The sequence below is a fragment of the Zophobas morio genome, unplaced genomic scaffold (genome assembly GCF_036711695.1).
Source record: "Zophobas morio isolate AGI-343-1 ecotype UQ-CSIRO unplaced genomic scaffold, CSIRO_AGI_Zmor_V1 ptg000023l, whole genome shotgun sequence".
In the NCBI taxonomy this organism is placed as follows: Eukaryota; Metazoa; Arthropoda; class Insecta; order Coleoptera; family Tenebrionidae; genus Zophobas; species Zophobas morio.
This window is the reverse complement of record NW_026972128.1, coordinates 7617018-7642327: the sequence shown is the minus strand read 5'-3', so window position 1 is coordinate 7642327 and position 25310 is coordinate 7617018. Positions and strand designations below refer to the sequence as shown.

Below are 25310 nucleotides of genomic sequence, written 5' to 3'. Positions count from 1 at the left end.
ATAAAACATGGTACAGGTTAAACACTCGTTACATAAACAGTTATTGTAACAATAATAACTTACAAATTACAATATCATGCCAACCCACAAGTTGTGGTTTATTCCTAATTATTAAAAGACAATTTCTAAATTAGACTTTTAAAGCAGACTTTTTAAAATCAAGTATGAGGTCCTCACGTAAACGTTGTTTAGTCGTCGCTAGTCAGAATAAAAAACCCTTTTATACTATAAAATATTTACTATTAGTAATTAACTAAACTTACATTATAAAAATAGTTTATAAAATAACACTTAGTAAGTAAATTACCTAGAGTTAAAAATCTGATACAGACTTACAGCTTATTAGCACTATTCTCTTCGATCCCTGCCGAGACTGCACAATCGATCCCAGGGGATAAGTACATCAACAGTAATGGGACTATTATTGCCAAAATTCAATAAATACCTAATACTTAACACTTCTGAATCTACTTAATTAAGCTGTTTTGGTTCAATATAATACACAATAAATAATTTTGGTTATTTTTCTATCACTCTCATTATTTAACCCATTACGAATAATTTACTACTCTTCAACATGCTGGCACCATGCTTGTTCCATCGTCACTCAACCCATTACTTTATCAATCCAAGGCACAAATTTTTGTATATTGGTATAAACCCCCGGTAAATGTTCTCTTCCGCAGCCAATGCCCCAGGAAACTAAACCAATCAAAGTTCTCCTACCCTCTACCGTCAGTGTCAAAGGTCCTCCGGAATCCCCTTGACACGAATCTCTTCCGCCCTGCAAAATATCCACAAACTGTTATTGTATAACATCGAAATATTCCAAACACTTGCCTCCTTATAACCTGCACACAAGAACACATCATGGATAGTTTCTCTTCTACCAGCAGCTCGGAACCATCTTTGGCATCGATCATTGGTAATTACTTCGACGTCTACTTCTTGTAGAACTGAAGGAACTGTTGCTTGGCCGTGTCGAGTGCGACCCCAGCCGGCCACTGTCGCCATTTTGCCTGGCAATTTCAGCTGAAATTTTCGTTTTAGAAAAGCTCGTTGTAAACGAAACACTTACGGTTGGTGAAGGTAGGCAAACTGGTATTATGTGTTGCTTAAATCTAACATTTCGGTCTAATTTCACTAATGCCACATCATTCTTGAAATCCGTCGGGGAATAAGCTGGGTGTACTTCTTTGCGCTCGACGGAGTATTCTTCGTGTGCTAATTTTTCGTCCTGATCCCTTACATCCCATTCCCCTAGTCTGACTCGGATGTTTCCATTTGCAGTTCTATAAATAGAGGTAAATTTAATCAATGAAGTTGGTGTTCAAGTCGGATCAAAATTTAATAAAACTTTGATTTATTAACACACTTCTAATGGCTGGAATTTTACTGGCAATCGTAAAACTTATTTTATCGATATTAGACATAAAAACAGTGGCTGACACGGTTTTTTCGATAGTAAATATTTGTTGATCAGATTTGGCGAATCTGGGTTCTAGCACGATACTCTAAATAAACAAACTGAAACTTCGGGTGTCTTATAAAAGGATTTACCATCGACTATTATCACTAAAAGCTGGATTTAATCCGATTGGTAGTTTAATTTGTTAGTGAAATATGGAGTATTTGTATTGACGCAGACATTTCATCGGCATTCACCAAAAGCTGTATTGATTTTATTTTACCTGTTTTAACTTTTTATTTGTCATTACATAATAGGTAAATTTTGCGGCAAAATATAACGATATACGTCGAAAAAATTACTCTAATTTAGTAAACCTGTTTCTGCCCAAAATGAAATGAGTTTAATGAAATTAAGCATCATTTTTACTTTTAGGATTATACAGCTACTGCATAATTTGGGTCTTCAATTTTGATATAGAGAGTTTCTAGAGCTTGTCTTACAAAATTACTTAAAAAAAAATTTTGGAAATAGAAATAAATTTGTAAACTCCAAGGCACGTTTGGATGTTAATAAATCAGCAGCAGATGTCACTAAATAATAAAAGAATGTGACAGCGTTGTAATAAAATTTATCATATATATATTTTTATATACAGAAGGGCAATAAAAATGTGGTTGTCAACTAATGTTTAAAAATTGAAATTTCTTATAAAATAACATAGTTGAAGCTTTTTTAAGACCTAGTTAATATATCTTTCAATAATTGTAGAAACTACATCAGTCTAATTATCGTAGTCACCATTGTCTAAATAGAAAGTAAAGAATATTTCTACTAGATGCAAGGACAATTACTTGATATAATGTCAGTAGATTTTTACTTCCCGAGTGATATGTAAGTCACGCATTGTAATAGAGTTATTTTAACAAATATCCAATTTCGTGTTTTCAAGGCATTACATAACAGGTAGAATACAAAAATACAAGTTTTCTGCAAAATTTCTATATTTATCGTTCTAAAAAATTGGTGACGATATCTCAAAATTTTCTTTCGTTCGCGAGACTGAATAACTGAATTCTTAGAAATTGTGATTGAATATAAGAAATGATTAAGATTTACTTGTTTATTCGTAGAAAGTTGATAACGTCGAAAAATGATCAAATATGTCTTTGTTGGCGCTTTAAAACTGAGGGAAGTTATGTGCAAATAACTTCGGAGCTTTTTTCTTTAGAAGTGCGTACAAAAGAAATACAGGTAATTTATATTAAAATACAGAGGGATCAAAAGATGACGGATAAGTTCGATGGTACGTTGTTAAGAAAACTCTGAAGCACTGGAAAAAAAGTGGCTGAAAAATCCTTAAACCCAATTTTTGAAATAATTAAATTTCAAATTTGAAGAATTAACTTTGTCTAATGTGTTTTAATGTGAATTTAATTTACGGTCTAAAATTATGTTAAAAATGCCAAAAATGACATCTGTCAACAGTACAAACGTTGTGGATCGTATTCTAGCAACTTATCAATAATTAATTATTGAACTATTTAATTACGAAGTTAATTCTTCAACTTCGTAGCTTAACATTTTCAAAAGTTTGGTGCAGAGATTTTTTCGAGTTCTCCAGAGACTTCGTAACAACGTAAAATCGACTTTATCCGTCATTTTTTGATCACCCTGTATAGTTGCAATATAGTTTTTCTTTAATTCGTATTGTAATAGGGTCCATCGGTCGAACGTATACTTTTATGATTTGCCGACCTCTACAGCATGAAAAACTAGGTCCCCGTTGTCGGCTGTCTGCTGTGTCGATTATTATTATTAGACTCTGAAACTACCGAGCTGACTGTTAAATTTTATTATTTTAGGAATGGTAAAATGCTAACTGAAATTTATTTTGATAGTCATACATCAACAACTTGATGATATCATGTCAAAATTTTGCAGCAAATATTATGTACATTTCCTAAAATACGAGTGACATACTTCCATCCTTGTTTTTTTTCCTTCTGTGATATTTTGTCACTTTTTGTAGCTATTTTTTTTCTTGTTACTCTCTGTAATCACCATTTTTTTGTGAACTTTTCTTGTGTTTTTTTAAATTTTTTTCGTAATCTTTTTTCTCTCTTTTTTATTATCACCTCTTTTTTTTGATGATTTTTTTATTGTCTCTTTTTGTAGCCTTTCGTTGGATTTTTTGTCGCTCTTTCACTCTCTTTCGTAGGGGTTTTTTGTTGTCCCTTTTTTGTGATCTCTTTTCGTCTGTTTTATAACTTCTTTCTTTTTCGCATTTTTTGTCACGTTTTTTGAACCACTTTTTTAGACATTTCTTGTAATGACTCTTTTGCATTTTTTATGGATCTTTTTGTCCTTTTTTATACCCATTTTTTGATTTTCTTTATTTTAACTATTCGCGGAAACATGTCCTTGACACTTTTTCTTTTCATCCCCTTTTTATGACCTTTTTTGTTGTCTTTTTGACTCCCTTCTTTTAAACGCATTTTTTTGTAAGGTTTTTTTTTACCTTTTTTTTAATCGCTTTTTTGGTCACACTTTGTAGACTTTTTTCTGCAATTTTTGTGAAACTGTTTTTGTTTTAACTTTTAGGGATCATCACAAAAAATTAAATTCCCCAATTAAATTTTATTATCTAAGAAACTGGATTTGCTGACTGTACTTCAAAGGCGAGGGAACTTCTGTCTAAATAACTCCGAATCAATTATTACTTCCCAAGCATAAGCTAAGGATGTATTGTAATAGGCTCCATCGAACGGAAGCCTATTTCCATGTTTTCTCGATCTTTCATGAAATCATGACACAAGAGTGCATATAAATATATTTCCCGTTTCGGTCTATCTGTCTGTCGTCTGACTTTATAGATTTTTATTACACGGATAAATTCCGAAAGGACTGCACCGGTTGTTATCAAATTTTATACGTATGTTAGGAATATCATGTAGATGGTAAAACGCTAACCAAAATTGATCTAATCATCTCCACTTTCTAAATTTTTTTTAAAACGCCAATCAAATTTTATAAAATAACACTCTTGTATAGTGAACCAAGAGTTATAAGGTTATATGGCCATCATAAAATCATCCCATTGTGTGGAAGTTAAGTTGTTTACAATAGAAAAGGTTTTAGGGTCGTAAATAACGTGTCCACTGCAGCTCGACCGACTCTTCTGGTTTCGTTCAGGGGCGGCTTTCACTAAATATGAAAATCCACCACTCCACTATTTCTTTACTACCTGCAGCCGCTGAGGGTTCCGAAATAACCACTCGCTTTGAAAGCCGGCCCTGTTAAATATGAGCAAGAAATGTTTAGAAGATGATTTATTGCCAACCGGTAAGCTTAGTGCGAACCACACAAAGGGGGTGTTTATTTGCGGTCAACTACTTTTATGATGGCCATATAACCTTATAGCTTTTGGTTCACTATACTTATGGTTTATGAGTCCGCCTGAAGTTTTTACCCTAGACCTTTTCTAGTAGAATAAGCAATGCGAGAATCATATCTCAAGCACATTCATGGGGTGGGCTCCTTTTTTCTTAAACTGTGACTTTTATGGTCTATATTTTTTTAATTTGTAGAAATGTCCACAAAAAAGATCCAATTTTATAATTTTAAAAAAAGCTCTATTGGTTGTTCTGTGTAAATAATCTTAAACGAGTTTTTTAACTAATCAAATAATAATAAGCTTAGAATACTTGTTAAAATTAAAATAAAAAGTCTCACCACTGATTTTTTGACATTGTAAAGATGTTTGTAAATAGATTTGCAAATTAATACCATCGATTTACATATATTTTTTTATTCCTTAAACTATAAATCCTGTAAAATAAATTCTATATTGACCCTTTGTCTACTTTGCCGCTTGTTCAAACTTGTACCAGAAATACTGGCAGCGACTGGCGTCACTAAGCGTCGTTATGGAGATCACTTCCTGTTATTTTAATAGATTTGACGCACTGACATTTTAACTACGTGGTAACTTCTACTTATTCCTGTCCCATTATTGCCAAAAATATAATTCCCAGTGCCCTACATTCACATATAAATTTCATATATAGAATAAACGTAAAAATCTCACATTAAGCATATACGAAATAAATTTGTTAGTTTAAAGCAAGCTGTTTCAGGAGAGTTGTCGGCAGAGTGATAATGTTTATTTCCTGGGCATAATAGAGTAGGTCTTCCATTTCCATCTATCTTCTTTACGTTGGCTACTGTGTTAGCAATCTTAGATTTTATCTTAGAAACCAAAAACTAAAAACCGTTTATTCTGAAATTGTACAATCATGCTTTAAGATGATGGTAAACATGGGAAATGACTAATCAAAATTTATTCATTCATCTTGTCCAGAAGTATTTATACAGTATATCTCAAAATAGTTGTTAAACTGAAGCAGTTGCATAATAAAATAATAAATGAGTTTATATTTAAATTTCAAAATTAATATTTTAATTAACAACTTTCTGAGATTTTGTTCATCCTAATTCATTAGGATTCATCTCATTTTTACAAACAACTACCATCAGACTAATTACAGATCAACAAGCATGGGCCAAAAACTGCACACTCTCTTAAACACAAGAATCTATGCAACATGCCAAATTATTCCTACAAGGCTAAAAGGATTGAAAAGGACTTACGTTGCAACACAATGTGCAGCTGTGATAATCCACCTTTCATTGAGAAGTGCTCCACCACAAGCGAGTTTCTTTGTGAGAAATCCTGTCTTGATGAGGGCTACTTGCCAAGGATGCGAACCGAATCCCGTAGAATGTCCTCCCACAATCCTATTGCTCCTTGTGTATAGTTCACCGCAACCTAAAATAATCAGTTGGTAAGATCCACCTTTTAAGCTCCCCTGAATAAATTTTAGTCGGAGCTTGCTGAAGGAATGTGAAATGAAATGCTGAGCCGCGGTTTGTACTGAATTTATACATAAATTCGGGAGGATTTGGATGATTTTGAGTAGCTACATAGGGAAGTTTTTACTTAGGATATACATTATTTGTTTGAATATTCTGATGTAAGTTTAATATTTAATTGGAAAAGTTTCAAATTGAAATTTAGATGGAAAACATTGGAGTTTACTGTGGAAATTATGTGTTTGTACTGGATGTAAACGCCGTGTATTAAGTCGGGTTTTAAATAAAAACGGGGACGGAATGTTTAAATAAAAATAACAAAAACGGAGATTTCGCCAAAATTAATTAAAACTTTAAATTCGGTTTGTGAATACTATAATAATAATTTCGTTGGTAAAATGTTAACCAAAGCAATAACATTATGCTGGAGAAGATATTTGTTGTTTTTTGAAAAATATGTAAATATTTCTTAATAAGAAGACAAAACGTTCAGTTAAATCAAATTTAAATTACTTATATTTTAACTGAAATCATTTTAGTTCTGAAACTAAAAACATTCGAGCTTTATAGTTGTCGAAGATCATATCTAATCAGAAAAATTTTAGTGTTTTCTAGTTTTATAGACATGTTTTATGGAATTTAATATTATTTCTAACGAAAGTGGAAGACAGGAATTTGCATTAACTAATGGAAACTAAACACACAAAATGCTCACATTAGCAAAAGTAAACAAACTACCATATATGGGATAACAAAACTATTATATGTTAGGATATTAAGTTTGTGTAAACAATATGCATATACATCGCAAACAAAGGGAGGTCACTGACGAGATCTCGACACTATTAACTACAAAAAAAAAACATTGTAATCGTAGCAAATGTTCTTTTGGGGTTACAAAAACAATACCTAGTACTTAAAAAACGTAAGGTAATTTTGGAAATCTCGTATTACTTTATGTAATATTATTAGCTAGCTCATAATGCAGGTAATTAAAATTACAACACATATCAGCATTATATTATTTTATATTCATAAAGGATTGTGTGCGCAATAATAGTGGCTACTTTCTTTTCCAAGTATGATAAGTATCAAGTAGTTATTAACTCTACTTTTTATGCAAAGTGAGCATCTTCAAGTTTATAATAGAATGAGCATAATTATGTTACCTTTGTATGTTTTTACAAAGAAATTTTATCTCATTTGAGATTAGTACTAAAGAAAAGTGGATGTTCAAGAACGTCTACCATTGTACGATTGCTCACTAACGGTATTTTTCTACCAATTACTACAATACGAGACAATCACTCAGTGCTTAAAGCAGCAACTTTTGAGAGCTGGAAATCAGATTTCTCGTGTCTACAATGTCTATTATTTGTACACAAACTAAATTCTCAGTCATTGAACACTCAGCTCCAGAAATGCTTTCAGGACGATAAACATACGTGGAAAGTTCTTATCCCTTGAACCTACATGTTAGAGTCTCGGTTTTGTTGTTCAAATTTAATTAATCGTTGAAAAGCGGTGGTTAAAACTTTCCAGTACTAGTCCTGTATAGTTTGAATGTGGTAGCAAAAGACTAATACAGACTATGCAACTAATTGAATATGCTATTTACAACGTTTTAATCGTTTATATGAAAATCTCACTGTTAACACAAATAAATAAGATTTAAAAAATCCAATTAGGAAAATCTGGAATGAGTTGTGGTTAACAGAACTGTTTCACATCACGTGCAGTCGTATGCGTGACAAATTACAACGCAGAATTAAATTCAATTTTACGTTAAATTCACGTGAAAAGAGGAAAATTTGACTCGCACTACGTGATGAGTTTTAAGACAAGCCATTGACACAGTGTAAAGCCACAGATAAAACTTAGCCTATAGTTAACTTGTCCAAATTTTGAAAGCTTAGCCACTATATTCAAGTGTTAAACACAATGACAAGTGACAGATAACGTGGATTTGTACATTCACTTGGCATATAAGTGACACTACTATGTGATATTAAAGTTTTACCACATTGAATTGTGGCTAAACATAAGTCTGTCTATATATAGATTGAAAATTCTAAAAATCAGTGATATAGTTTTTGCGTTATTCAATTAGTTTTAACGGCAAGCCGTGGCACAATGTCAACAATATTTAATTTATGAAAATCGATTTTAAGTAACCTCTTATCAGCAATTTATAACACCCTTGTAATACATTAGCAGTTTTAATTAGATAGTGGTAGTTGGTAATCGCATGTGCCTGTCACATATATATCATTCCACTTGTCAGAATGGTCAATGCAGTGTAAGTGAAATAGTAACATTTAATTAAAGTTTGGGTTGTGGCTAGCTACTCTCGCAAATTAATACAATTATTTTTATAAACTCTTATTCGGGTATTATTTGATCAAATAATTATCCAAAAATGTTATTTTTTTTAACCTGAAAGATAGAAAAGAGTGTCGCAGATAAAAATGTTTGTAAACGCCATTGTTTTAGCTTGAAAGGAAAATATTAATCTAGTCACTGTGAATATGACGGAAACCCATGTTTTTTATAATGGCAATGTATATATTTTTTAAGTGATTTTGATATATATTTATTTTATTTTCAGTCGACAAAAAAAAATAAAAGTTACAAATATAAGAAATTTAAGTCGAGTAAAGTATTAGAACCAATTTAATTTACAAAAAATTAGTAAAATTTGTTTCGAAAACATTTAAGCATGCGTTCGAACTGTCGTCCGTCACACTGAAGACACAGAGTTTTTATTATTTTGTAATTAATAACGTACCACGAGTTAAAAAGGCTCAAACATTTTCAATTCAGTTGTTTATCCTTTAATCTAAATCAGGTAAAATCACAAATGCACTAAATCTTTTATCTATCGCCACAAAAATAAATCTTAAATCTGGGCTGCAAGCTGGCCATCGAATTTATTATCGTTCCAATTTTTGTAGTAAATGTGTTTTATAAAAAAAAAATTGCACGATTTTCGACAGGCAGCAAAGAAATATTGTAGTTGTTTAAAATTTTTGACGTTAAAAATTAAAAGTAGTAATGTAATTCTGTTTACACATGTATTCCGTGGCAGTATACGGCAGTTCGATGCATTTATTCATTTAAATAACTTATTTTTTTACAGTTAAAACTAATACAGCACCTTATACCTAATTGTAATCGTAATTTAATGATATATCAAAATTCGTTAAAAATATACATATATGTTGTAATTTAAAAAACATAAGTTCGCGTCGCGACGCCGACCTCATACATATATGAGTCATATTTGCAATGTACTAAATTAAGCTTCTCCCTTCAAGTTAAAAGCAGTGTCGTTTACAGAATTTCGATATTATTAACCGTTCTCAACATATAGCTAAACAGAATTTTGTCTGGGGCACCTGTACATACGTATTTTGAAAAATGATGAAAAAGTCCACTACAGTAGAAATTGAGTAAAGTATTAGAACCAATTTAGGTTACAAAAAATTAGCAAAATTTTTTGTATGAAACGAAAAAGAAAGTGCGTTAACACACTGATAAGATTTTTTTAGTAAGACGTAACTTGACAATTACACATTTTTCAATTTATTTTCTGAGCAGAGGCTAGCATAAGTACTTTGATTTAATATGTCCTTAATGTTTCACACCTTGAAGAATTCAAAAATGCAAATTTCTCGTATATCTCAAAATTACAGTTTATAACATAGAACATCAACTAGACGAAATGATTTATTTATTCTCTCGAGAAGAACGCCGCTTCGCTCTTAAGAATCAAGTGGTGAGTCTGGAAAAACAGTAAAAAAATTCCTTCTCACAATTTGGTGGAGTTATAATGATTTAAAAATTTTTTTTTTGCTGTTTGTAACAACTAAACAGCACATTCATTATCACAATAACTAGTAATAAAACTTTTAGTCAATAATTCTCTCGCCCATGACCATATTTAATTACCATTTCAGTTAGAGTGTACAAAGATATGGTTGTGTTGTTTTTGTAATAATTTGATAAAATTCCATTTGACAACAATATTTGCCTGATAGTTAATTTTAGGTCCCCTGGTGTTTTATTTTCGAATAAATTTACAGGAATTTGGTGTTTCGTTGCTGGATGAACTTGAAAAAATCTTTTGAACTTTTGATGGTTTATTTTTTACGAATTTGAAAAAGTCTTAAGTGCCACAGTGATTTTATTTAATTCGGGAGACTCTTAGGTACCCATGGTATTATTTTGGAGGCCCATGGAGATTTTTTTTGTAAATTGTTTAAACAATTTTGGAGGACTTTGGTGTTCTATTTTTGGAAAATTCTGACCTGACCTGTTTTTGAATTAATTTTAGGACCCCGTTTTTTTTTTTTTAAATTTAAAATAATCCTGAGGTTCTAGGTATTCCTGTTTGGAAATAATTTGAAAGTGCTTTGGAGCCGCTAGTGTCTTTTCTTATATTAATTTAATTAAATTTCTTTATCTTAGCAGATACTAACCCCACCCACCCGCCCTTTATTTTCTTAGAGGGATATGTCATTTGCCAAAATCAGTTTTATCTTAGCAGGTACTAGCCCCGCCCACCCGCCCTCTCTTTTCTTAGAGGGTATGTCATTTGCCAAACTCAGTTTTATCTTAGCAAGTACTAATAACTAACTTTTGCAAAAAATGATCAAAATTTGGAAAAATTACGAGCTTACTTATATGCACAAGGCAGGAATTTTGAACATCCTCACTAGTGTTTCGTTGGTTATGCTTTAATAGATTTTTCTTTTGTTGGTTTGGTTTTGTTTATCTATATATATATAAAAGGCAATGTCCCGACTGACCTATCAACTCCCAGCCCAAACCGCTAATGCTAGAAACTTGAAATTTGGAGAGAATGTTCATTTTATACTGGAGGCATCGTTTAAGAAAAGATTTCTGGAAATTGAACTCCTAGGGGAGTGAAAAGGGGTGATAAAATTATAAAAGACAAATATGTCTACTGGAAATTTACATTCTTACGTGATTCTTATGATAATGTTTACTTAAAACCCGGTATTAATGGTCTTCAACACAAATAATGGAACTCGTATTTAAGCATTTTCGGAGATTCAACCCCTAAGGGGGTGAAAAGGGGCCTCTAAGTTTGGGCGGCTAAGTTTGTATGGGAACAATATTTCTATCATAAATTGAAATTTTTACGTGAACCTTGGTATTAATGTTTTTCAACATAAATAATGAAACCCGTATTTAAGCATTTTCTAAAATGCAACCCCTAAGGGGGTGAAATGTGGAGGCTAAGTTTGTATGGGAAAATATTTCTATTGTATATTTATATTTTTACGTGAAACTTGGTATTAATGCTCTTTAACACAAATAATGAAACACGTATTTGAATATTTTCCGAGCTTCAACCCCTAAGAGGGTGAAAAATGGTGGCTAACTTTATATGGGAAATTATTTTTATTGTAATTTTTTGACGTGGAATTTAGTATTAATGTATAATGAAACTCGTATTTAAGCATTTTCGGAGATTCAACCCCTAAAGGAGTGAAAAGTGGTGGCGTAGTTTGTATGGGACAAATATTTATACTGTGAATTTAATTTCTTTTGGGGAACTTGGTATTAATACTCTTCAACACAAATGAAACACGTATTTCAGGTTGTTTCGAGATTCCACCCCTAAGAAAATAAAAGGGGGTGACAAAGTTTTTATGAACAAACATATTTTTATGTTGACTTTTACTGGAAATTATATTAATGCCGTTCAACACATTTTTTACTTGAAGGTTGGTAATAATATTCTTCAATACAACGAGTCGTCTACGCGAGCGAAGGCGCGGGCGAAAAGCTAGCAATTTGTAAATGTCTTACTAAATGTTTTTTTTTCGGTTTATTTATTAATGAAAAATAACAGGTTACTGGTTGTTACGGTATATGGTTACTCCTCTAAAAAAATAAAAGGTGGATTTCAGTCACCATAGTTACTAAGAAATCAGAAAATAATCCGGAGATATTCACGCATTAGGTGCGTGCAGTGTTACCAATTTTACTTTTATAAAAATTTTTTTTTTCGTAATCTACACCATAAAGACTTTTTTTTTTATTTTTTTGGGACTCTCAAAACCCCCATACATAACATACTGAAGAGTTAGTTAATCCTCCATTTTCCAAACACCCGGTATAAACAGATTTATTTAATCGATTCCTGTAATTCTGACCTGACCTGACCTGACCGAACCTAATCTGACCTGACCCGTCATGACCTGACATGACCTTGCCTGACCTGATATGACCCGACATGAGTTAAACTGATCTCATCTGACCTAACCTGGTCTGACCTGTCTGACCTGATTTGACGTGATCTAACCTGACCTGATCTGACCTGACTTGACATTCAGTTATGTTTCATATGATACATTCAATTATTTTATGAGTCCTTCGTCCTTAATAACCTGTATTTTGACGTTGCGTTTATTGGATGTATCCAAGTAGTTATGCGGTTTTTTTATTTTGTTTCAATTTTTAAATTTCCCATTTAACTATTTTTTTTTATCGAATCAAACGTCCTCCTACATGAAACAAGAATAGATAAGTAAATTTATAATTTTAGAAACTTAGTTTTGTTTTGGTCTTCCTCATGTAGAAATAGAACCAGAATATTTTCAAAAACTAATTGCCTTAAAACTCGCTTAAAGATACGTTCAAAATAGTGATTGAATAAAAGGGAAATTTGAAGATTTGTAAATAAGTTAATAAAATATAAAGTTGTTTGTATGAATATTTAAATACTTCCGATCATTGTTGTCAATAAAACTGTAATATTTTGATAACTGTCTATTGTAAAATTCCTGATCATACCTTTCTTTTGTCATAAACATTAAAAGTAAAAAAAAAATTGAAATTTTCTTCAATTTAACAATACACTTTAGACCGTAACTTTTGAGTTGAAAATCATGCAAAATTAGAATAAACTTTAAGTTGTAGACACAGTTGAATTTGAATACCGCAGAGGTAATGCGTATTTTCCACCATTAGACCCTTAGGACACCTGCATACATATAACCAAATAAAATAAAACGGCTTCAGCCATTTTCACATTCCCTAGACACAACCAGACAATGAAATAACGCAAAAAGATGAAAATATCTGTTTTCACAACAATAGACCTGTGCATTAGGACAGTTTAGTGCTAAAAGGTTAGTGTGTGTTAATGTTACCCCTGACATTTGGCGGCTTGACTTGCGGCTCAGTTTGGTAGCCATCTTCCTGAGGGGGCGGTCGGTCATCCCCGGGGTCGTGGTAGTAGGGTCTATAAGGCGGTCTATCCACACTGTTGGAATCCGGGTGGTCAGGATCCGGAGGATAATATCCCACTAGATGATAAGTGTCTAGTTTTGTTAGTTATTACTGTTAGTTTAATGGCAATTTACACAGTCGGACGTTAATTACAACACGGATTACGTTATGTACATATATAATCCAGAGCCATAGCGGCCCAAACTTACTAGCATTATTGAGGACACCTACGTCAGGATGGTGAGTAGGTGTGTGCTCGTCCCGGTCTATGCAACAAGCCCAGATCATCCCTCCGGAGCAGAGATCCAAGGGACGACCGCCGCCGAGGACGCAGCTGATGGATAAACCGCATTCGTATTTGATTCCACGGAAGCGGCAGGATTGCGGGATCACTGCAAGAATAAATAAAGGTTTCATTGTAGAGCAGTAGCTAAAGTGCATACAAACGAGAAAACGGACAATACATCGCAAATATCGTTACTGGAACAAACATGTTCCGAATCACTTTGTATTGTTACCGAATTAGGGAGTAGTTCAGGAAATGAGGTCCTAGGTATTTCAGTTTTATTACCTCGAATATTTTTTTTTATTTCTAGTGAAAAGATCTTGTTTCTCTGATACATTAGTACATTACACAACAAAATCCTTGAATAGATTTTAAATAAAAATCGTTTGAACAATTGCTGAAGCATTTGTGGCTGCGGATACATGTAGGAGTAATGAAATTCCTGTTCAACAATGGTACGCGGTAACAGAATTGTGAGAGTTACTGAAATAAGGAATTTTGTATTCAGTAAAAAAGAGGGTTGTCCCGTTTAAAAAACGAAAGTTGTCTTCATTTCCGTTGTAACCGCAATACTATGATCAAATTTAAGAAACAGGTTTTGCAGACTCTCAAAAGTGTAATTTGTTTCCTGTAGCAGTTTTTAATTAATTTGTCTGATCGCTTAATTAAACTATAACGAGTGAAGTTTCGGGTTTTCAATTATCACTGTCGATATCCATATCGTTCGTGCCACTTCCGATGAAAGTTCTAAATTGTTTTTATTTTTTGTTGTTACTCTTTTAAACTACGTCTGTAATTGTTCTTCAGATCATTACAGTGCAAGGATCTCAGGCTGTTTTCAAGTATTATATGTTTTGGAAGATATTATCATATTTTAAAGGTCGTAGAGTAGTGCACCTTCTTTGAAAAAACATAAATTTTAGGCTAAGTTTCCAACTTTCTGTACGTTTTTATTCGACCAAAATTTTGTCTCTTCATTACCACATCTGAGTTTTACATTTGTTTTACAATTCTTCAAGTTCTTCTCTTTGAGTTTCCCTCTAATTGTGTAGACATCTAGAACCTGTCGTTTCCTGTTCTTACTTTCTTCTATTTGGTAATAATCATTTCACTTTTTAATATCAGAATTTTATCATGTACTCTTTTGCTTCTACCTTTATTTTTTTTCTTTCAAAATTTTTTCAAATAATTATTTACAAAAAATTTCAGTTTGGGTTACCAACTTATTCTATTTAACAGTATTTTAAAGCCATTTTTCCACTTATATTCTTGTTTGTTTCATTTCCCCTTCCTTCCAATAAACGTCAATTTTTTTGTTGTTATTTCAGTATTTATACTTAGTTTTTCCTTATGAAAGATTTTGCTACCCACTTGGTGATTCTTTTGTTTATCTACTTCTCCTTATGTGTGTGTTTTCAATTCTCACTCATATCGATTACGCATTTAAGGAAGAGATTAAGGTTTAAGGTGCATTCTTGTGATTTAAATTTTTACAAATATTCGATCTTGTGTTCTCTATTGACACTCTTTTTATCGCCTTTGATTTTTTGACTAAATCAGTTTCTAGATCTGATCACCGTTATTTTTCTCTTTCTCTTCATTCACGTGTTTCTTTTCTCTTCCATCTCTGATTGTTTCGTTCCATAATAATAATAATTCCTTCTTGTTTCCACAGTGTTTTTGCGTTTTAATTTTTGTATTTTCATGTTGTCCATTTTCCAATCGATTTCTCCATCGATATACTTTTATTTTCCTCCCATTTACTGTTATACTGTTTTTTCTTTTCAAAAGATAGTTTTTTTGGTTTCTGGATGTTCATGTTCCTTTTAGCTTATTTGTAATCTCTTTTCCAGGCATTTACCATTTTCACATTTATGTTTACATGATTTAGAGAATTTTTTGTCAACTTTTTTATAAGCAAAAAATTTTGGCCGATTTTGCCAATTTTCAAAATTTAACTAAAAACATTTTCTTATAGATTTCGACCTCTAGAAGTTAGTTTCGGCCTTTTCTCTTCAATAGCTCCTACGATTTTCCTAGAATCGCCCATTAAAATACTTTGGTATTACAATTTATTGGATTGAAAAAAACAAATTTTAGAACCAACATTTTTTTCATTTTACACCGGGAGCATGAAAGCGTCATGTTTTTGGAAGCAGCACGACGAAATCCTACATCTTTTGAGAATTTTTTTAAAGCGAAATTTTTCACTATGAAAATTTCGGGAAATTTTCAATAATTTTTTAAATGTAAGTAGAGACATTTTATTATAGAATACAACCTCCAGAAGTTAATTCGCACACTGAAATCCTTTGGTGTTACAATTCTTTGGAAAAAAAAAATTCGAACTGATTTTTTTTAAATTTTGGATCGGGGGAATAAAAGCGCCTGTGTTTGGAAGCAGGACGACGATATTCCACAATTTTTTGGTAATTTTTTCTAAAGAAAAATTTTTCAAAACGAAAATTTTGGGAAATTTCCGACAATTTTTGAAGTTTAACTAAAAGTTTTCTTTTTGATTTCGACTTCCAGAAGTTAGTTTAGGGATGCATAACTAACTCTTACCATTTTTCAAGAATCGCCCATTGAGTTGTTGCAATTAAAAGAAATAATATCTATATTTTGCCTATTTTTCTTAAAATAGGTACGTACTTTTCTTTGCACTGAGAACATGTAAACATTATAAAGAAGTGTGAGGGATAAAAATCACTACTTTAAACACGTTTTCAAACTCTTGTCGTGAAAAAAAAACTACGTATATTAAGAAAAATAGTAAAATATTAGCCCCGCCCACCCGCCCCCATTTCATTTGTGGTGATTTTTTTTATTCGCCGTGAGCTCGGGGGCGGAGCTTAATTGCAAAATCCTGATTTTTCTACAAGAAATTACCATATGTTTAAGTATCGTGTTATTGTCATAAGTGGGGAGAGTTACATAGTCCCATTTTTCTTAAAATTTTCCAACAATATGCTAATACTTGAAACATGTTTTCGAAATTTCTTGTGCAGAACTCCGCCCTCGGCTTGACAACGAATGAAAAATTCGTCACAACTGAGATTAGGGCGGGTGGGTAGCACTTAATCTTTGCTTTATTTTTTTTTTCCTTAATACAATATGTAGGTTTCTTTCAACAACATTATACTTAAAAACGTATTCAAATGGTAAATTTTTGCAGAGATATAAGGATTTTGTAATTAAGCCCCACCTAGCTGCCCTTTTTTTTTTCTTAATATGTACGACATTCTTAAAACATGTTTAAACTGGTAAATTTTTGAAGAGAAACATCGATTTTACATTAATTAAGCTCCACCCCTCGGTCTGATAACAAATGAAAAAGTCATCGTTTTTTTTTCCTCCTTTATATAAGTAGTTTTCTTTTCACAACAAGAAAGTCAGAACATGTAAAAAATAAAAAGGGGAAAAGATTAAAAATTACCAAAACATGTCATATTGTCAAATTATTTTGAGAAAAGAGGGGTTATTCAGCCCCTTTCCCCTTCCCAACTATGTGTCTCATTGATGAATCCTTTCATCTATCATGGTTCAGGGGGCGGAGCTTAGCTGCAAATGACAATTTCGTCGAATTTTGAATAATTTTAATTCGCTAAAAAAAATATTTTCAAACTGAAGAACCAGCACGACGAAATCTATATCCCAGATTTTTTAAATATTGCTTCTTTTTTCTCCAGTTTTTTTGATTATTTTTTTTAATTTACTTATTTTTACAATTTCGTTTTATATTAATCTTCGTACTTATTACTGACAATTTTATAACGTTTCTCGGTTCTCCCTTGCGTTTCACTTCGTCTTTCGCATTTGTCTTCCCCACATCGAAATTTTAAAAAGCTTCTTTTGTTAGCGTCTTTTTCTGTCTTCTTCTGTTTCCTTATTGTCAAATGGGTCGCGAATTGTAATTTCCAATTGCGGGTACTAAATCTTTGTAGTCTTATATTCTTATACCAAGACAACAATAAAAACACGATCAAACAGAGCCATCTTGAAATTTTGTCTTTGATCTATGCCTTTTCAACTCAAACTTTCAGACTGACGGTAATCTGACGAAAAGAAAATTCTATCAAAGACGAATCTTCAAAAATCTATGGCTCTTTGATATTCGTCTAACATTTCTGTTCACTTTTTTTGCTATTCTTGCAATAAGCTCTCCGAAAGGAAAGAGCTCATAATCGTTGAATTTTAAACAGCAAACCCAAAATTAGTGTTTTCATCTCCACCAAAAATTTGATGACGCCAACCAAAGATTTTCCAAAATAATTCTTACTTGAAATTTATGCTCGTGATGACGTTCTAGGATACGACGTCTATGGATTTTAGTATATACGGCGATGATGACTCATTGTCGGTGATGCCGGCCCGAAAAGAAGCAGGAACCAGATGTCGCGACGGGTGTTCGAGAACAAGCCTAGAAGCGGTGATGGGGACCTTCGAGAAGAACCGCGCCCCTCTTTAAATGAGAACCACCGTCGGGAGGAATTAGGGTAGTCCAGACAATGGGAGAAGTCTAATCAAATCTATTTCCAATCGAGTCGGAATTATTGTGTACACAATCGTTGTTCTTGAAAGGTACGTACAACAAAATTGACAGTTATTCGCGAAGTCTAAGAAGTCTGAAAAAGTTATTTTGTGTTATCAAAATTATAAAGGGAAAATTAACCCTTATCCAACCTTTTTAGACGCTACTGAAGGATAAATAGGTAAAATTAATTTATTTTAGTAAATCCTAGCAACTGTAACAATAAAACTTTTGTCAAGACTAAATGTTGCTATAGAAACGAAAGATGATCTTTTTATCAGAGGCGTACAACGAATTTGGACATAAATTTTAATAATTTTTATCTCTGCAAGGAGAACACTTTTAAGATTGTTGAGTTTTACCCACGCCCATTTTTAATCACCTGTTCAACGTAACAATACTTTTGATCTTACACGTATTATTATAGGCAAAATAAAATAAAATAAATAATAAGCAAGTTTAATAAAAAGTGTCTACAAAAATACCAAGCTTTACTATTTTTAGCTTTTTATATGAGTTACCTTAAAAAATCTAAAACATTTTAATAAATATACAATATTAACAAAGGTCCCCAATACATCCCTCCAAAAAACTGATGACATCATTGCAAAAAAAAGTTAAATAAATGTGGATTAAACAAAATGTTTTGAATTGTGGTCTTTCCGTTATTTTAGAAACATATTAGGTATTCGTGTTCATTTTTTACAAAATTTCAAAAACAAGCTCAACAACCCTGCAAAACAAATTGTAAAAATAACGAAAAACCTCCACGCATACGACTTCTGTTTTGTACCCTTGTAACATAATATGCAAATGAGTAATAATATGATTAAATTCCTCGCAAAAAATACTTACATTAATCAAAACCCAGCCAGACAAATTCATCAGACCGCCATCCTACACAGATTTTCGTTTATCTAAATTACCCAACGCCGAAAAAAGCATGTTCATCATTATCTTAAAAATTGCGAAAACGACATGAATTTTGCTTAATGGCCTGAGCATCGGGGATTTGGTGGAAAACTTTGCTCATAAGTTGAGTACACCAAAATTGTTTACGCTTGCTTTAAATGAGTTTGGTTAAAGAGACGTGATTTATTTTCGTGACGCAAATGCAAATGTGGAAAATAATATTTAGGTTCATGGCGGAAAATTTTCGCTCAAATATGACGCGAAGAGACAACGTAATGATAAAATAATGCTATGTAATATACAAAGTTATATCAAAAGGAAGTTATATTAAAAGTGAAGGAGATAAAAAAGCAATGAACTGAAATTTCCATTAAAGGTTCAGCGAAAAGGGCAAATGTCGAAGCAACACACGCACGTAAAAATCCGAGCTGCGGCTAAATCGGTCTGATATTTATGTTTTTGAAATTAATTTAAACAAATGGTCGTTTTTTATTCTGGATTAAGGCAGCAATCCATCATTTTTGATTAATTTTGAAAATTTCCGAGGATAACAATTTTTCACCAAATTAAAATAAAATTTAAATGTCGAAAGCAATTTGTGGTTATTAAGAAGAAAATGCATACAGTTTTTGATACAAACTAGCATAATGCATGATATTCACGTCATGCTAGAGAAGTTGCTATAATCTGCGCAAATATGATAGTCATGATGTGTTTAAAAAGCATGTCTCAAATTAATATCAAACATGCGTAATTTCAGTTCGGAGTTAAAAACACTTTTCTAAATGTCAGAGCTTTTAAAACGCTCGTTCAAACGCCCAACAACACTGCAAAGTTCATCGATTTTCAATTTCAGTCATTATCCAACTTTCAAACTGCAGTTGGCATAGCTATAATGGCTATAATAGGGATTTCCAGGATTCTTCGCTCTACGATTGTCGCTACCGTCTGAAATAATGAAAATTGGCTTCAACTTCGACGTGCTGTCATCTACAGGATTATGAATAAAGGAATTGTACAATCGAATGAAATATTCAGCGATCATTAAAAACGTCTGTTTCCAACACGCTACATGTTTACAAATGAAATTTTTCGCTTCACTGATTTAGCTTTGAGGTTTTCCTTTGAAGACTGTAGAGTACCATTTATTACAAACCTTTTAATAAAACCACATTTTCTAAAACAAAGAGCTGTGGAAACGAACTTTGTAAAGGCAAAAATTAAGCACTGAAGTTACTAGAAAGCTTTTCATGATTATAAATAAGAGAGAATGTACGTACCTAATGAGCAATATTTTCCACTAAGCGAGTAATGTCTTGATGAAATTTTATTTTTTTATTGTTTTAATAAATATATTGCGCGAAAGTTTTTCTGTTGCATTGACATTAAAAATTCGAGGATGACTCCATGATGACCTTACTTGCATAAGCTAGTTACACCATTTTTGCACGTTAATCAACATTTATTATGTCATTTGTTAATATATTCACTAATAAGCAAAATATTTTCTTTGAAATCAAAGCTACAATACCCAGCATACATGTGAACTGTATTAATTTTTTTCAGCATAGTTACAGTTTGCACGTTGGACTTTGATTGCCTCTAAAACTTGAGAAATCAGTAGCAGTCGTAACTTGTCATTGTACACTAAAAAGTATGTTATTGTCACATGCTTTATAACACACTTTCCTTTCATCAAAAGAATAATTCTTTCGATATAAATGAAAAGAAAAAAGAAGCGATTTAACATAACAATGAAACAAGAAAACAACGAATCATACGTAAAAACTGTTATATTCCTTCAATATACCGACCTTTTTATCTTTCAGCTCTTTGATGTTTATTTTTAACAAATAAATTCATATTGGCAGACATAGTCAAAATCAGTGATAAATAGAGATAGGTCAATAAAAGAGCAAAAGCAAGGGTTCTGTTTATTGTACTTGGATTTTAATTTTTTCTCCAATTTTCACACAAGTACAAGAAGTTTTGTTATAAAATAATCTGGTCGAGGAAAAAACAGCTTGTTTGGGTGTACAAAGCTGCCACTTGATCGAGAACAAGTCGTCTAATAAGCCATCAAATTCATTTTTAAAATAATGTTGGGATTGCAGTTATTTGACCGTAAATGTCAAACTGATTAGCACTAACGAGGAATGCGTTCATGTTGCCAACATTTTTTTTCTAGATCATATAGAATTTCAGTGCTAATGAGACAATGCGAGAAAAGTTTTATAATTACAAAATGTTTTTTTTTCAGTTTTCAAAGTTTTCTTCTAGCAATGCAAAGAGAATAAGGAATAGGCAGTTCTTTACAAATATTTTTTTTACGATAAACTTGAGAGCCTTGGTGTTTTATTTTTGAAAGAATTCGGAAGAATCTTGGGAGCTTTTGGTGTTTTTTTTCTTAAATAACTGGAACAAATTTTGTGTATTCCTGGTAATTTTTTAAAGAACTTCCAAGAATCTCGAGAGTTCCTGGTGTCTAAAAAAAAATGGAAAGAATCTTAGCGTCTAGTGGGATGTCCGTTTTTTTTAAGATCTCGTAAGAATTTTTTTGAGCCTTTGTGTTTTTTTTTCTTAAACAATTCCAAAGAATTTTATTTTGAGGATCCTTGGCACTTTGTTTTTGAAAGAATTCGAAAAAATTTTGTGACCCCTGGTGTTTTATTTTGAAAGAATCTGAATCTTGGAGGTCTCTGGTGTTATTTTTGAAAGAATTGTAAGCCATCTTGAAGACGCCTGGTATTTAATTTTTTTAAGATTTCAAAAGAATCTTGGACGCGCTTGGTGTTTTTAATAGTTTCTATGAATTTTGAATCCCTCTGGTATTTTTTTTAAAGAATCTCAAGGGTTCCTGGTGTCTGATTTTTTAAAGTATTCGAAAGAGTCTTGTGAGCCTCTGGCGTTTTATTTTTGAAAGAGTTCGTGAGAATTTTCAACGGATTTTTATTTTTCTTAAAAAAATCCAAAAAGCCTTGGAGATTCCTAACGTTTTATTTTTGAAAGAATCATAAATAATCTTCGCGAGTCTTGGTGTCTCTTTTTTAGAATTCCAAAGAATCTTGTGGACTCCTTGGTGTTTTATTTTTGAGAGAATTTGCAAGAATCTCGGAGATTTTTGGTGGAATTCTTGAACGAATTGCAAAACATTTTAGTCACAAGCTATTTATTCAAAACTTCCTTTGCCCCTGGAGTACAATCCAACAAATCCCGCTTCTTCGAAAAATTATAAAATATGATTCTGCAAAATTTTATTTTTTATGTTAAACTTGAGAGTCCTGGTATTTTATTTTTTAAAGAATTCGGAAGAATCTTGGGGGCCTTTGATATTTTTTTCTTAAATATTTGGAACAAATTTGGGGTACTCCTAGTAATGTTTTTAAAAAACGTCCAAGAATGTCGAGGGTTCCTGGTGTCCTATTTAAAAAAAAAATTGGAAAGAATCTTTAGTATCTAGTGTTTTATTTTTGAAAAAATTTTAAAAAAATCTTGTGAGATGTCTGGTGTTTTCTTTTGAAAGAATTCGTAAGAATCTTTTTTAGCCTTTGTGTTTTTTTTTCCTTAAACAATTCCAAAGAATTTTGAGAATCCTTGGCATGTTGGTTTTGAAAAATTCGAAATAATTTTGGGAGCCCCTGGTGTTTTAATTTTGAAAAAAATCTGTAAGAATCTTGGAGGTCTTTGGTGTTATTTTTGAAAGAATTGCAAACCATCTTGAGGACGCCTAGTGTTTCATTTTTTAAAGAATTCAGAAAAATCTTTGGCGTCGTTCGTGTTTAATTGTTTCTATAAATTTTGGGTACTTCGGGTAATTTTTTTTAAAGAATATTAAATAATCTCGAGGGTTCTTGGTGTCTTATTTTTTAACGAATTCGACACAATGTTGGGAACTTCTGGTGTTCTTGTGTTTTCTTTTTGAAAGAATTTATAAGAATCTTCTGACGCCATTCTTGGAGACTGCTAACGTTTTATTTTTGAAAGAATCATAAAGAATCTTCGGAAGTCTTCCTATCTTTTGTTTGGAATTCCAAAGAATTTTGTGATCCCCTGATGTTTTATGGTTTAAAGAATTCGGAAGAATTTTGGACACCATTGGTGTTTTTTCTTCTTAAAGAGGTAGTATAAATTTTGGGTATTTCTGGTATTTTTTTTAATCTCGAAGGTTCCTGTTGTCTTATCTTTTGAAGAATTTGAAAATCTCTAGTGTTTTTTTCTTAAATATGTAATTAGAACAAATTCTGAGTACTCCTGGTAATTTTTTTAAAGAACCTCGAAGAACCTCGAGAATTCCTGGTGTCCTATTTCATAAAGAATTCGAAAGAATCTTAGGATCGTAGTAGTGTTTTATTTTTGGTAATCTTTGTATTTTTTTTTTTTTTGTTAAATAGTTCCAAAGAATTTTGAGATTATGGGTATTTTGTTTTTGAAAGAATTCGAAACAATTTTGGGAACCCCTGCTGTTTTACTTTTGAAAGAATTGCAAACCATCTTGAGAACGCTTGGTGTTTCATTTTTTAAAGATTTCGCAAGAATATTGGGCGCATTTGGTGTTTTTTAATAGTTGCCCTAAATGTTGGGTGCTTTTGGTAATTTTTTTTAAAGATCCCAAGGAATCTTGAGGGTTTTTGGAGTCTTAGTTTTTAACGAATTCGAAAGAATCTTGGGAACTTTAAGGGCCGGTTTATAGAAGCGCGAGTTAAATATTTAATCCTCGATTAATTTAACACTGGATTAAAATGTGGAATGGGAGCTCGTGATTGGTTAAAACCTGCACGTCGCCTAGCAACGAACCTCAATTAAAAGTTAATCGCGAATTAACTTTAACTTCGGTTTCTATAAACCAGGTCTAGGACCCTAGTGTTTTATTTTTTAAAGGATTAATAACAATCTTCAGAGGTATTGGTTTCTTTTTCTTAAAAAATCCAGAAACTCTTGGAGACTCCTAACTTTTTATTTTTGAAAGAATCTTCGAAAGTCTTTCTACCCCTTTTTGTCCTGGTGTTTTATTGTTTAAAGAATTCGGAAAAATCTTTGGCATCCTTGGTCTTTTTTGGGTATTTCTGGATTCTTTTTTAATTTCGAGTGTTCATAGTGTTCTGTTTTTCAAAAAATTTTAAAGAATCGTGGTGATCCCTGATAATTTATTTTTGAAAGAAATGTTTCTTGGAAGTCGTCGGTGTTTTTTCTTAAAGAATAGAAAGTATATTTAGGGCCGGTTTATAGAACAGCGGTTAAATATTTAATCCTCAATTAGTTTAATAGAGAATTAAAATGTGGAATATGAGCCCGTGATTGGTTAAAATATGCGCGTTGTGCAACAAAAAAACAACATAAGCATAAAGAAGTAAAGAAATTTTTGGATGAGATAAAAAAAGAAACATATACTAAATAAATTATTACTTTGTTACTAAGAAATTACCATCCCTCTAATGCAGAATCTGATAGCTGAACTTTTTAAGTGTAAAACTGTAAATGTCAAAAATTCTTACGTCTCTGTAATTTAACAATTTGGACTTTTTTGATGTGTATTTTTATTCCAAGATAAGAGGAATATTTTCGTTGCTGACTATCTAAAAATTTTTTGACCATATTATAAAAAATTATCTGTTTACGGAGTTCGTGACTCGTCTCAGTCAGATTCAGTTTCTCGGTTTTATAATATTTTGTGGAATTATCTGGTTGAGTGAAGTATAGTTTCAGTTTTGAGCTAGTGAATATTCGTCAAATTATTTGTGATAGATTTATAAGGCAAATAAGTCACTAATTATTTTAATGTAAACTCCAAAGATTCAAAATTTCCATACTGCAATAATTCTTAAAACGTAAACAAAGTCTCAGCTGATATTTTGTAAAGAAAATGATTTTAGGGGTTTCTGAAAGGAATGCACTTAGCATAGAAATTTTTTAACAAAATTGATTGTAGCATTTCGATTTCGATCAAAAACCAATTTCTTAAATATAAACCATCAGATATATTGAAAAAATATTGTTTTCTATTTACACTGTCACAAAACTGACATGCTCAAGCT

General features: G+C 31.9%; 1 protein-coding gene across 4 annotated transcripts in view; it reads right to left on the bottom strand.

The window, feature by feature from the left end:
* Positions 1-263: 263 nt before the first annotated feature.
* LOC135134220 (serine proteinase stubble) overlaps positions 264-25310 on the bottom strand; it is a 42943-nt gene continuing 17896 nt past the window's right edge. Inside the window, exons 2-7 of one of the 4 annotated variants that reach the window (XM_064062847.1) lie at positions 13759-13941; positions 13471-13641; positions 6062-6239; positions 1079-1292; positions 841-1032; positions 264-784 (exon numbers count right to left, since the gene is read on the bottom strand). In XM_064062847.1, the coding sequence (XP_063918917.1) occupies positions 608-784; positions 841-1032; positions 1079-1292; positions 6062-6239; positions 13471-13641; positions 13759-13941 (1115 nt within the window). In that variant the 3' untranslated portion in view covers positions 264-607. The remainder of the gene's footprint in view (positions 785-840; positions 1033-1078; positions 1293-6061; positions 6240-13470; positions 13642-13758; positions 13942-25310) is intronic. The other 3 variants (XM_064062848.1, XM_064062849.1, XM_064062850.1) reach the window with 3 other exon arrangements.